Source organism: Scyliorhinus canicula, unplaced genomic scaffold (assembly GCF_902713615.1).
Source record: "Scyliorhinus canicula unplaced genomic scaffold, sScyCan1.1, whole genome shotgun sequence".
NCBI lineage: Eukaryota > Metazoa > Chordata > Chondrichthyes > Carcharhiniformes > Scyliorhinidae > Scyliorhinus > Scyliorhinus canicula.
The window spans coordinates 4118822-4133848 of record NW_024055500.1 but is presented as its reverse complement, the minus strand read 5'-3'; the positions used below and the strand labels follow the sequence as shown (position 1 = coordinate 4133848).

Genomic DNA, 15027 nt, shown 5'->3' with positions numbered 1-15027 from the left:
CTTTGTAATAACTCTGTCCCCGATGCCAATCACTCTCAACCTGATCTGATTCTCTGTGTTTCCCTCTGGTAGACTCCGCTGATGGAGCCAGCACTGAGGAGTGATAACCCGTATGAACGAAAGGCTGGCCTGATGAGCATGGCCGTGTTGGCAGAGGGCTGTGCAGACCACATTCGCCAAAAGTGAGTTTGACCAACTGAGTTTGCAACATGAAGCTATCAGTACGCTCCACAAAGGTCCATGGATGGCAGTGTAAAGATTAATAAATATGCACTGTAATAGGGATATAGACTCAGTGTAAACACCCGTCAGTACGCACTGTAATAGGGATATAGACTCATTGTAAACACCCGTCAGTACGCACTGTAATGGGGATATAGACAGTGTAAACACCCGTCAGTACGCACTGTAATAGGGATATAGACTCAGTGTAAACACCCGTCAGTACGCACTGTAATAGGGATATAGACAGTGTAAACACCCGTCAGTACGCACTGTAATAGGGATATAGACTCAGTGTAAACACCCGTCAGTACGCACTATGATAGGGATATAGACAGTGTAAACACCCGTCAGTACGCACTGTAATAGGGATATAGACTCAGTGTAAACACCCGTCAGTACGCACTGTAATAGGGATATAGACTCAGTGTAAACACCCGTCAGTACGCACTGTAATAGGGATATAGACTCAGTGTAAACACCCGTCGGTACGCACTGTAATAGGGATATAGACTCAGTGTAAACTCCCGTCAGTACGCACTGTAATAGGGATATAGACTCAGTGTAAACACCCGTCAGTACGCACTGTAATAGGGATATAGACTCAGTGTAAACACCCGTCAGTACGCACTGTAATAGGGATATAGACTCAGTGTAATCACCCGTCAGTACGCACTGTAATAGGGATATAGACTCAGTGTAAACACCCGTCAGTACGCACTGTAATAGGGATATAGACTCAGTGTAAACACCCGTCAGTACGCACTGTAATAGGGATATAGACTCAGTGTAAACACCCGTCAGTACGCACTGTAATAGGGATATAGACTCAGTGTAAACACACGTCAGTACGCACTGTAATAGGGATATAGACTCAGTGTAAACACCCGTCAGTACGCACTGTAATAGGGATATAGACTCAGTGTAAACACACGTCAGTACGCACTGTAATAGGGATATAGACTCAGTGTAAACACCCGTCAGTACGCACTGTAATAGGGATATAGACTCAGTGTAAACACCCGTCAGTATGCACTGTAATAGGGATATAGACTCAGTGTAAACACCCGTCAGTACGCACTGTAATAGGGATATAGGGATAATAGGGATATAGACTCAGTGTAAACACCCGGTTTCACAGGTCGGCGCAACATCGAGGGCCGAAGGGCCCGTACTGCGCTGTAGTGTTCTATGTTCTATGTTCTATATAGACTCAGTGTAAACACCCGTCAGTACGCACTGTAATAGGGATATAGACTCAGTGTAAACACCCGTCAGTACGCACTGTAATAGGGATATAGACTCCGTGTAAACACCCGTCAGTACGCACTGTAATAGGGATATAGACTCAGTGTAAACACCCGTCAGTACGCACTGTAATAGGGATATAGACTCAGTGTAAACACCCGTCAGTACGAACTGTAATAGGGATATAGACAGTGTAAACACCCGTCAGTACGCACTGTAATAGGGATATAGACTCAGTGTAAACACCCGTCAGTACGCACTGTAATAGGGATATAGACTCAGTGTAAACACCCGTCAGTACGCACTGTAATAGGGATATAGACTCAGTGTAAACACCCGTCAGTACGCACTGTAATAGAGATATAGACTCAGTGTAATCACCCGTCAGTACGCACTGTAATAGGGATATAGACTCAGTGTAAACACCCGTCAGTACGCACTGTAATAGGGATATAGACTCAGTGTAAACACCCATCAGTACGCACTGTAATAGGGATATAGACACAGTGTAAACACCCGTCAGTACGCACTTTAATAGGGATATAGACTCAGTGTAAACACCCGTCAGTACGCACTGTAATAGGGATATAGACTCAGTGTAAACACCCGTCAGTACGCACTGTAATAGGGATATAGACTCAGTGTAAACATCCGTCAGTACGCACTGTAATAGGGATATAGACTCAGTGTTAACACCCGTCAGTACGCACTGTAATTGGGATACAGACTCAGTGTAAACACCCGTCAGTACGCACTGTAATAGGGATATAGACTCAGTGTAAACACCCGTCAGTACGCACTGTAATAGGGATATAGACTCAGTGTAAACACACGTCAGTGCGCACTGTAATAGGGATATAGACTCAGTGTAAACACCCGTCAGTACGCACTGTAATAGGGATATAGACTCAGTGTAAACACCCGTCAGTACGCACTGTAATAGGGATATAGACTCAGTGTAAACACCCGTCAGTACGCACTGTAATAGGGATATAGACTCAGTGTAAACACCCGTCAGTAATCACTGTAATAGGGATATAGACTCAGTGTAAACACCCGTCAGTACGCACTGTAATAGGGATATAGACTCAGTGTAAACACCCGTCAGTACGCACTGTAATAGGGACATAGACTCAGTGTAAACACCCGTCAGTACGCACTGTAATAGGGATATAGACTCAGTGTAAACACTCGTCAGTACGCACTGTAATAGGGATATAGACTCAGTGTAAACACCCGTCAGTACGCACTGTAATAGGGATATAGACTCAGTGTAAACACCCGTCAGTACGCACTGTAATAGGGATATAGACTCAGTGTAAACACTCGTCAGTACGCACTGTAATAGGGATATAGACTCAGTGTAAACACCCGTCAGTACGCACTGTAATAGGGATATAGACAGTGTAAACACCCGTCAGTACGCACTGTAATAGGGATATAGACTCAGTGTAAACACTCGTCAGTACGCACTGTAATAGGGATATAGACTCAGTGTAAACACCCGTCAGTACGCACTGTAATAGGGATATAGACTCAGTGTAAACACCCGTCAGTACGCACTGTAATAGGGATATAGACTCAGTGTAAACACCCGTCAGTACGCACCAGTGTAAACATCCGTCAGTACGCACTGTAATAGGGATACAGACTCAGTGTAAACACCCGTCAGTACGCACTGTAATAGGGATATAGACTCAGTGTAAACACCCGTCAGTACGCACTGTAATAGGGATATAGACTCAGTGTAATCACCCGTCAGTACGCACTGTAATAGGGATATAGACTCAGTGTAAACACCCGTCAGTACGCACTGTAATAGGGATATAGACTCAGTGTAAACACCCGTCAGTACGCACTGTAATAGGGATATAGACTCAGTGTAAACACCCGTCAGTACGCACTGTAATAGGGATATAGACTCAGTGTAAACACCCGTCAGTACGCACTGTAATAGGGATATAGACTCAGTGTAAACACCCGTCAGTACGCACTGTAATAGGGATATAGACTCAGTGTAAACACCCGTCAGTACGCACTGTAATAGGGATATAGACTCAGTGTAAACACCCGTCAGTACGCACTGTAATAGGGATATAGACTCAGTGTAAACACCCGTCAGTACGCACTGTAATAGGGATATAGACTCAGTGTAAACACCCGTCAGTACGCACTGTAATAGGGATATAGACTCAGTGTAAACACCCGTCAGTACGCACTGTAATAGGGATATAGACTCAGTGTAAACACCCGTCAGTACGCACTGTAATAGGGATATAGACTCAGTGTAAACACCCGTCAGTACGCACTGTAATAGGGATATAGACTCAGTGTAAACACCCGTCAGTACGCACTGTAATAGGGATATAGACTCAGTGTAAACACCCGTCAGTACGCACTGTAATTGGGATATAGACTCAGTGTAAACACACGTCAGTACGCACTGTAATAGGGATATAGACTCAGTGTAAACACCCGTCAGTACGCACTGTAATAGGGATATAGACTCAGTGTAAACACCCGTCAGTACGCACTGTAATTGGGATATAGACTCAGTGTAAACACACGTCAGTACGCACTGTAATAGGGATACAGACTCAGTGTAAACACCCGTCAGTACGCACTGTAATAGGGATATAGACTCAGTGTAAACACCCGTCAGTATGCACTGTAATAGGGATATAGACTCAGTGTAAACACCCGTCAGTACGCACTGTAATAGGGATATAGACTCAGTGTAAACACCCGTCAGTACGCACTGTAATAGGGATATAGACTCAGTGTAAACACCCGTCAGTACGCACTGTAATTGGGATATAGACTCAGTGTAAACACACGTCAGTACGCACTGTAATAGGGATATAGACTCAGTGTAAACACCCGTCAGTACGCACTGTAATAGGGATATAGACTCAGTGTAAACACCCGTCAGTACGCACTGTAATTGGGATATAGACTCAGTGTAAACACCCGTCAGTACGCACTGTAATAGGGATATAGACTCCGTGTAAACACCCGTCAGTACGCACTGTAATAGGGATATAGACTCAGTGTAAACACCCGTCAGTATGCACTGTAGTAGGGATATAGACTCAGTGTAAACACCCGTCAGTACGCACTGTAATAGGGATATAGACTCAGTGTAAATACCCGTCAGTACGCACTGTAATAGGGATATAGACTCAGTGTAAACACCCGTCAGTACGCACTGTTATAGGGATATAGACTCAGTGTAAACACCCGTCAGTACGCACTGTAATAGGGATATAGACAGTGTAAACACCCGTCAGTACGCACTGTAATAGGGATATAGACTCAGTGTAAACACCCGTCAGTACGCACTGTAATAGGGATATAGACTCAGTGTAAACACCCGTCAGTACGCACTGTAATAGGGATATAGACAGTGTAAACACCCGTCAGTACTCACTGTAATAGGGATATAGACTCAGTGTAAACACACGTCAGTACACACTGTAATAGGGATATAGACTCAGTGTAAACACCCGTCAGTACGCACTGTAATAGGGATATAGACTCAGTGTAAACACCCGTCAGTACGCACTGTAATAGGGATATAGACTCAGTGTAAACACCCGTCAGTACGCACTGTAATAGGGATATAGACTCAGTGTAAACACCCGTCAGTACGCACTGTAATAGGGATATAGACTCAGTGTAAACACCCGTCAGTACGCACTGTAATAGGGATATAGACTCAGTATAAACACCCGTCAGTACGCACTGTAATAGGGATATAGACTCAGTATAAACACCCGTCAGTACGCACTGTAATAGGGATATAGACTCAGTGTAACACCCGTCAGTACGCACTGTAATAGGGATATAGACTCAGTGTAAACACCCGTCAGTACACACTGTAATAGGGATATAGACTCAGTATAAACACCCGTCAGTACGCACTGTAATAGGGATATAGACTCAGTGTAAACACCCGTCAGTACGCACTGTAATTGGGATATAGACTCAGTGTAAACACACGTCAGTACGCACTGTAATAGGGATACAGACTCAGTGTAAACACCCGTCAGTACGCACTGTAATAGGGATATAGACTCAGTGTAAACACCCGTCAGTACGCACTGTAATAGGGATATAGACTCAGTGTAAACACCCGTCAGTACGCACTGTAATAGGGATATAGACTCAGTGTAAACACCCGTCAGTACGCACTGTAATTGGGATATAGACTCAGTGTAAACACCCGTCAGTACGCACTGTAATTGGGATATAGACTCAGTTGAAACACCCGTCAGTACGCACTGTAATAGGGATATAGACTCAGTGTAAACACCCGTCAGTACGCACTGTAATTGGGATATAGACTCAGTGTAAACACCCGTCAGTACGCACTGTAATAGGGATACAGACTCAGTGTAAACACCCGTCAGTACATGGAGTAGAGATTTGGACTCGCTGGGCAGCACCTACGGGCGCTGACGATGCCTGAAGTATCTTGTGTAACCTGTGCTCCTGTGAATCAGTGTAACTGTTATTTTGTCCTGGTTTGATTCACAGACATCTACATCCCATGCTGCACTGCATGTGTCAAGCGCTCACAGACCAGAGCCAGGTGGTCCGAAACGCCGCCCTCTTTGCTCTTGGGCAGTTCTCCGAGTTTCTGCAGGTAGAGAAAAGGCTTCAAAATTGCAGTGCGCACTCAAGTCAGTTACAAAGTGAATCTTAATCATTTTAATTTGCTTTTCCTGTTTCCCTCTCACTAGCTGCTTTAGTTGGGAGGGTGGGTGAGTGCGATTTTTGTTTTTTCAATGTTCATCTTCGTCTTGTCATCTTGTGGGTACTCTTGGGCTAGCGGTGTCTCTCTCTCCATTCCCTTTGCTTCTTTTTTGCTTAATGCTTGTGCGGAATCATCGATGTGTCGTTCTGTCGCTTACACAATTGCTTTATGAAAACCGCCTTTATCAAATTGCAGTCCCCGTGTTTTTTTAAATCGTCCGGTGGTTCCACTTTTCGGCTGTTGCAATGCCTTTTCGATGCTTTATTTCATGTCTTCTCCCCCCTTTGTCTCTTCCTTCCTGCACCCGCCCTGCACCACCCACAGCCCGACATCAGTAAATATTCCGACGAGATCATGCCTCTCCTCCTGAACTACCTGGGTACAATCGACAACTCGAAGGGGGGTCATCTCACAAAAGCCTACTACGCACTGGAGAATTTTGTGGAGAATCTGGGTAAGTGAAAAATGAAAATGGCTTATTGTCACGAGTTGGCTTCAAATGAAGTTACTGTGAAAATCCCCTAGTCGCCATATTCAGGCGCCTGTTTGGGGAGGCTGGTACGGGAATCGAACCGTGCTGCTGGCCTGCCTTGGCCTGCTTTCAAAGCCAGCGATTTAGCCCAGTGTGCTTTAGAAAGCAGTGGCAGGATCAGTCCGAGTCAGCATGGGTTTATGGAGGTAGGGGGGGTGGAAGTGGATCTAGGAACAGACATCGTTGAGGGCAGGTTGAGAGTTTGGGGGGACAAAACATTGGGAATGTTGGGGGGAATAGACAGAGGGGTCAATTACTAGGGGGCATAGGTTTAAGGTGCGAGGGGCAAGGTTTAGAGGAGATGTACGAGGCAAGTTTTTTACACAGAGGGTAGTGGGTGCCTGGAACTCGCTGCCGGAGGAGGTGGTGGAAGCAGGGACGATAGTGACGTTTAAGGGGCATCTTGACAAATACATGAATAGGATGGGAATAGAGGGATACGGACCCAGGAAGTGTAGAAGATTGTAGTTTAGTCGAGCAGCATGGTCGGTACGGGCTTAGAGGGCCGAAGGGCCTGTTCCTGTGCTAGACTTTTCTTTGTAATAATCGCTGATTGTCACAAGTGGGCTTCAAATGAAGTTACTGTGAAAAGCCCCTAGTTGCCACATTCTGGCGCCTGTTCAGGGAGGCTGGTACGGGAAGTTCGCACGCGATTTGGAGCACCCCCCGATTGAAAATGTGCGGGAAGTTCTGCTTAGTTTTGCAGGAGTTTGAAGGCGGTTGTTTTGTTTTTTTTGGCTTTCCTCCACTGCTTGCTTCAAGCTCGAGGCAAATAGTTGGCATCCTCTTAACTGAACTTTGAACTTGCGTGTGGATCAGATGTACACACAGGAACAATGAAATGAAATGAACATCGCTTATTGTCACGAGTAGGCTTCAATGAAGCCCCTAGTCGCCACATTCCGGCGCCTGTTCGGAGAGGCTGGTACGGGAATCGAACCGTGCTGCTGGCCTGCCTTGGTCTGCTTTAAAAGCCAGCGATTTAGCCCAGTGTGCTAAACCAGCCCTCAAGAATGCTGTCCCACCCTCCAAAGCCTCTGGAAGAGGGGACAGCTGCACACTGCTGCGTCAAAAAACATCAGGCTAAAATTCCCAAGTTGAGTTTATTGACAAACAAATTTATGCAGAGGCCAGAACTGTCAATCGGGTAGAGCTGTTGACCTGGAGCGAAGACTCGTTGACGGTGCCTTCTTCCTCGATGAGCCAGCTCTGTGGGACTGCCTTTGCTTAATTCCATTCTGAACTCTTCAAACATGACCGCAGCATTTCCAACAATGGCTTCTCTTTCCAACACCACACAGTTGTCTTTAGATGACACTGTGAAAATATCCCAGAGCACCTGGAGGAAACCCACGCAGACACGGGGAGAACGTGCCGACTCCGTACAAATCCCCAAGCCAGGAATCGAACCCGGGTCCCTGGCGCCGTGGAGCAACGGTGCTAACCACTGTGCTGCCCATGTTTACTGGGATGATCAGCGATCCAGATGTGGCCTCACCGGCCAGCTAAAGGATGGTCAGTGCTCCAGATGTGGCCTGACCAGAGGTTTAATGGATGGCCAGTGTTTAACTGCCTTTTTTGTCTTGTTGGGTCTGCTGTGCAGGGAAGAAGATTGAACCATACCTGCCCACGTTGATGGAGAGGATGTTGACTGCACTCTGTTCCTCCAGCAGCAACCGTGAGAAGGAATTGGCAGTCAGCGCAATCGGTGCTATCGGTGAGTAAAGATTGCGTGCGCCACGTCCAAACGGCCCTCCACCAAATCGTCACTGTCTCTCACCACAGAGAACGCTTTCCCCTTATTTGCTATTATCCAAACCATGAATGATGTTCAACACTATTTTGCCACAGTATCCACAACACTGTTAACACTCTCCCAATCTCTGGTCTTCCCATCCCGATCTCTTCAACTGCCTCAGCCAGCGCTGCCAAGGAGGCCCTGCTCCCCTACTTCGAAGCGGTTATCGTGCAGCTGAAAGGATACTTGGTGAACACGAGCGAGGAACTGCGTCAGGTTCAGATCCAGTCACTAGGTGAGACTTCCTTCCCCGGTGTTGGCGGAGCATCAACATGGAGGGCGGGTGTGCGGAGATGGTTCCTCAATCGCCCCCCCCCCCAGTTCTCAATCGGCACGAGGCTCATCGACCTGGAAAGTGATGTTCGAACACACGGGTTCTTTCTCACATTCACTCCAGTTCCTAATATTATTAATATATTTTAAGCATCTCTTATCCATTTCATTGAGGGCAAGGTACCCAAACCACACACTTCAAATGACGGCCCACACTCCCTGTACCGTCACTGAGAAAATATTCCTCTGACGGAGGGTCACTAACTAATGGAGAGCTGCATTGGGAGGAGGGTCAGTACTGAGGGAGTGCCGCACTGTCAGAGGGTCAGTACTGAGGGAGTGCTGCACTGTCGGAGGGTCAGTACTGAGGGAGTGCTGCACTGTCAGGGGGTCAGTACTGAGGGAGCGCCGCACTGTCAGAGGGTCAGTACTGAGGGAGTGCCGCACTGTCAGAGGGTCAGCACTGAGGGAGTGCCGCACTGTCAGAGGGTCAGTACTGAGGCAGTGCCGCACTATCAGAGGGTCAGTACTGAGGGAGCGCCGCACTGTCAGAGGGTCAATACTGAGGGAGTGCTGCACTGTCAGAGGGTCAGTACTGAGGGAGTGCCGCACTGTCAGAGGGTCAGTACTGAGGGAGTGCTGCATTGTCAGAGGGTCAGTACTGAGGGAGCGCCGCACTGTCAGAGGGTCAGTACTGAGGGAGTGCTGCACTGCCAGAGGGTCAGTACTGAGGGAGTGCTGCACTGTCAGAGGATCAGTACTGAGGGAGTGCCGCACTGTCAGAGGGTCAGTACTGAGGGAGCGCTGCACTGTCAGAGGGTCAGTACTGAGGGAGCGCTGCACTGTCAGAGGGTCAGTACTGAGGGAGTGCCGTACTGTCAGAGGGTCAGTACTGAGGGAGTGCGGCACTGTCAGAGGGTCAGTACTGAGGGAGTGCGGCACTGTCAGAGGGTCAGTACTGAGGGAGTGCTGCACTGTCAGAGTGTCAGTACTGAGGGAGTGCCGCACTGTCGAAAATGTCAATCTTTGGGTTGAAACAGTAAACGTTGGCCCTCATTCCCGACCAGGTTGAGTTATTTATTTTAAAGAAGGGTAGCTGAGCTATTCCTGGTATCTTGGGCGAAAAATATGCACCTCAATTAATATTAACATTTAAAATAAGATTCTTTGGCCACTTCTGTTCCGGTTGTCATGTTTCCCATGATACTTGGAATTTACCTTACCTGTTTCGCTGTGCTGTGAGGCCATGAAACAAATCACATAAATGCTGGTCCTTTCCAATATTCCATTTAACTCTTGTTGTGCTCTATACTGTGAACTGCAGTACAGCACACAAATTAAATTGACTCGGGGTGGAGGGAGCTTTACTCTGTATCTAACCCCGTGCTGTACCTGCCCTGGGAGTGTTTGATGGGGACAGTGTAGAGGGAGCTTTACTCTGTATCTAACCCCGTGCTGTACCTGTCCTGGGAGTGTTTGATGGGGACAGTGTAGAGGGAGCTTTACTCTGTATCTAACCCCGTGCTGTACCTGTCCTGGGAGTGTTTGATGGGGACAGTGTAGAGGGAGCTTTACTCTGTATCTAACCCCGTGCTGTACCTGTCCTGGCAGTGTTTGATGGGGACAGTGTAGAGGGAGCTTTACTCTGTATCTAACCCCGTGCTGTACCTGTCCTGGGAGTGTTTGATGGGGACAGTGCAGAGGGAGCTTTACTCTGTATCTAACCCCGTGCTGTACCTGTCCTGGGAGTGTTTGATGGGGACAGTGTAGAGGGAGCGTTACCCTGTATCTGACTGGCTCTGTGCCTGCTCTGTGAGCATGTGGATGACGAGACTGTTGTCTTTATGTTATTTGAAAGAAATGCTTTGGAAGCCGGACTAAACCAGCTTTAATGGTTTTTCCCAATGACAGAAACCTTGGGGGTGCTGGCTCGTACGATTGGCAAAGAAACCTTTTTGCCCCTTTCAGAGGAATGCTGCCAACTTGGTCTGAATCTCATTGACCACGTGGATGATCCTGATTTGCGGAGGTGCACGTAAGTGTTTTCCTGTGGTGGCAGAGTGCGGTCGGCATGCATCTCTGGATAGCCACCTCCTCTCTGAGTAATCGGAGAAGTGAATTCAGTGGGTCCAGCTTCCTGTGCAAGCTCCTGGCTCCCTATACTTTGCTATTTGTGCCTGCCTCTGCTCCGTCCTCCCTTACCCCATCCACTGGCGAATCCTTTGTCTGTGTTTTCGTTACCCCCATTAGCCCGATGGCCGGCTGTCATTTTCGACCCCGTCAGCTCGCGTGCCCTGAATCGCAACTCTCACCAAGTCCCGTTTGCCCATCATCCTTGTGCAACTCCCGGTCCTCATCCGCGTCTTTCAATTCTTCCCCTTCCTTGCCTCAACCCTCCCTATCTCTGTCACCTCCAACTCCACGACCCTGCGACATTTGCACTCCACCAACCCTACTTCCATCTCTTCACCATGAGCGGCCGTGCCTTCAAATCCCAAGTCCCTGATCTCCGGAATTGTCTCCCTCAACCCTCTCTGCCTCTTGACCGCATTCTCTATCTGTATGAACCGCCTCCGAAACCTCCCTCTTCGGTTGAGTTATTGGGCAGCGGCTGACTTCCCTGCATGTCGCGGGTGTCAATGTTTCTACAGGTTTACGTTCTCGTCAAACGCCTGTGTCTCCCGACGTTACCGAAGTTACTCACGTCGGGAGCCTCTCTTTGTCCGTCTGCTGTGGGCCCTCACCGAGGCCTTTAGAACATACAGTGCAGAAGGAGGCCATTCGGCCCATCGAGTCTGTACCGGCCCACTTAAGCCCTCACTTCCACCCTATCCCAGTAACCCCCTCCTAACCTTTTTGGTCACTGAGGGCAATTTATCACGGCCAATCCACCGAACCCTGCACGTCTTTCGGGACTTGTGGGAGGAAACCGGAGCACCCGGAGGAAACCCACACAGACAGGGGGAGAACGTGCAGACTCCGCACAGACAGTGACCCAGCGGGGAATCGAACCTGGGACCCTGGAGCTGTGAAGCCACAGTGCTAACCACTTGTGCTACCGTGCTGCCCTTTGACGTCTTGTTTCTGATTGCAGGTACAGCCTCTTTGCCGCCCTGTCGGTGGTGATAGGTCCGAGCATGGCGCCTCACCTTGAGAAGATGACCACCGTGATGCTGCTGTCCATTAAATCAACCGAAGGAGTTACGGTAGGAGTTACTTCGACACGTCATGCGGGGTGTAACCTGATTAACACAGCGTTTGTGCCATTTGAAACCTCCACTTTAGCCTTCTGTCTATCTCCGCGACCCTTTTTAAAAACTAATTTTGCGTTCCGGGCCGACCCAGTAGCCTCCAGGCTGCATTAATCTGGAGTCCTGCTCTCCTGAATGAAATGAAACGAAAATGGCTTATTGTCACAAGTAACTTCAAATGAAGTGACTGTGAAAAGCCCCTAGTCGCCACATTCCGGTGCCTGTTCGGGGAGGCTGGTACGGGAATCGAACCGTGCTGCTGGCCTGCCTTGGTCTGCTTTCAAAGCCAGCGATTTAGCCCAGTGTGCTAAACCAGCCGCAGTCCAGGTCTCTCGCCTTCCACTCTCAGGAAGCTTCTCCAAAACGCTGCGGTTTATCCAGACTGTTCACAGAATCACGGTTGTGTCGGCACAGAAGGACGCCATCGTGGCTGCACCGGCTCTCCAGATGAGCCTCAGTGGTCGGAGCGGAAGTTGCCCATTCGACCCATCGAGTCTGATCCGCCGTGCTGGGCGGCACGGTGACATCGTGGGTTAAAACCGTTGTCCCCTGGTTACTGACCCCTCCACTGAGGGGGAAAAACACCTTCCTGTCCACCCTCTGTCCCTCATAATTTTGTACACCTCAAACAGGTCCTCCCTCAGCCTTCTCTGCTCCTGGATAAACAACCCCAGGCTATCGAGCTGCTTTTGACAGCTAAAACTCTCCATCCCAGGCAACATGCTGGTAAATCTCCTCTGCACCCTTTCCAGCGATCACACCCCTCCGATAATGTGGATTCCAGAACTGCCCACAATACTCTCGCTGTGGCCTAACCAACATTTTAGACAGTTCCAGCGTAACCTCCCTGATCTTAAACTCTAAGCCTCGGCGAATAAAGGCAAGTATCCCAAAAGGCCGCCTTTTTTTTTTTTGCAAACAATTTTAATGAGGTATTTTTGGCATTACAAACAGCAACAGTAGAAAAACAATGTACAAAGAACAATAAACGTAGTGCAAAAGCTGACACCCACCTCTCCAAGACCCGCCTATTTAACCCCCTATTCTACACTGCCCTAACCCCCTCCCCTCTCCCTGCTTGCGATTAATTCTCCGTGAAGAAGTTGATGAATGTTTGCCACCTCAGGGTGAACCCTAACAGTTTGCCCTCTCACGGCGATCTTAATCTTCTCCAGGCCGAGAAAGCTAGCTATGTCAGTTAACCAGGCCTCAACATCGGGGGCTTTGAGTCCCTCCAAGCTAATAATATCTGTCTCCGGGCTACCAGGGAGGTAAAGGCCAGAACGCCTGCCTCTTTCTCCTCCTGGATTCCCGGATCTTCCGACACCCCGAAAATCGCCACCACTGGACTTATTGCCACCCTTGCTTTCAATACTCTGGACGTCCGCAAACCCCTGCCAATATCCCCTAGGTTTTGGACATGCCCAGAACATGTGGGCATGGTCCGCTCGTCCGCCCGCACCCCATCGGCCTTCTTAACCACCTTTATCTACCTGTCCTGCTGTCTTCAGGGATCTGTGAACCTACATACCAAGGTCCCTCTGATCCTCTGCCCTCCCTGGGGTCCGCCCATTCGTTGTATATTCCCTTGACCTTGTTCCTCTTCCCAAAATGCATCACCTCACACTTTTCATGGTTCAATTCCATTTGCCAGTCTTGTGCCCATCAAACCAGCCCGCCAATATCATCCTGTGTCCTGTCTTGCTCCTCACTATTTACCACACCACCAATTTTTGAGCCGTCTATAAACGTAGCATACGTCCCACATTCATATCCAGGTTACTAATATATACGACAGACAACAAGGGACGTAGCACCGATCCCTGCGGAACACCACTAAACACGGGCTTCCAGTCACCAAAACAGCTGTTAACCATCGCCCTCTGCCTTCTACCACTCGGTTTCGATCCAGTTTATCAAATTGCCCTGGATCCCATGGCCTTCATCAGCCTCCTGCGTCGGACCTTGTCAAAAGCCTTCCTAAAGTCTACGTGGACTACATCCACCACACTACCCTTATCTGCACACCTCGTCACCTCCTCAAAACATTCAGTCAAATTTGTAAGACATGATCTCCCTTTGACGAAGCCATGCTGACGATCCTCGATTAATCCTTTCCCTTTGAATCTTTTCCAGTCGTTTCCCTACCACTGAAGTTCGACTCAGTGGCCTGTAGTTTCCTGGTTCGGCCCTACTCCTCTTCTTGAATAATGCAACCACATTAGCTGTCCTCCAGTCCTCTGGCACCTCTCCCGTGGCCAGAGACGATTTGAACCTTTTTGTCAGGGTCGCTGGAATCTCCTCCCTTGCCTCGCACAGCAACCTGGGATACATCTCATCTGGCCCCGAGGATTTATCAATTTTAGGCCTGTTAAAACTGTTAATTCTCAGGGATTTGCTTACATATTTGCACTTCTCCCTCTGTCTGACTGTTTGGGGCCAAGCAGTGTGATCGCCCCCTTTTTGTGGCTGAAGTTCTACCCGTGGGCAGCACGGTAGCACCAGTGGCTTCACAGCGCCAGGGTCCCAGGTTTGATTCCCCGCTGGGTCACTGCCTGTGCGGAGTCTGCACGTTCAGCTGCGTGGGTTTCCTCCGGGTGCTCCGGTTTCCTCCCACAGTCCAAAGACGTGCAGGTTAGGTGGATTGGCCGTGCTAAATTGCCCTTAGTGTCCAAAAAGGTTAGAAGGGGTTATTGGGTTACAGGGATCGGGTGGAAGTGAGGGCTTAAGTGGGTCGGTGCAGAATCGATGGGCCGAATGGCCTCCTTCTGCACTGTATGTTCTGTGTTTTATGTTCATATGTCTTCATTTGAGGAACCTGCTACGGTATCATCCCTGAGTACTGCCGTGATGTCCTCCCTAATCAGTAATACAATTCCTCCTCTTTTACCTCCCCCTCCATTTTATGTTATGTTATCCAATTCAAGAGCAGACTATACGGTCA

The 15027-nt window shown here is 48.7% G+C and overlaps 1 protein-coding gene across 1 annotated transcript in view; it reads left to right on the top strand.

Annotated features, from left to right (window-relative positions):
- ipo4 (importin 4) overlaps positions 1 to 15027 on the top strand; it is a 75752-nt gene that overhangs the window by 16488 nt on the left and 44237 nt on the right. The window contains exons 7-13 of the mRNA XM_038788178.1: positions 73 to 182; positions 6010 to 6118; positions 6554 to 6683; positions 8365 to 8478; positions 8681 to 8794; positions 10744 to 10867; positions 11927 to 12038. Coding sequence (XP_038644106.1) covers positions 73 to 182; positions 6010 to 6118; positions 6554 to 6683; positions 8365 to 8478; positions 8681 to 8794; positions 10744 to 10867; positions 11927 to 12038 — 813 coding nt within the window. The remainder of the gene's footprint in view (positions 1 to 72; positions 183 to 6009; positions 6119 to 6553; positions 6684 to 8364; positions 8479 to 8680; positions 8795 to 10743; positions 10868 to 11926; positions 12039 to 15027) is intronic.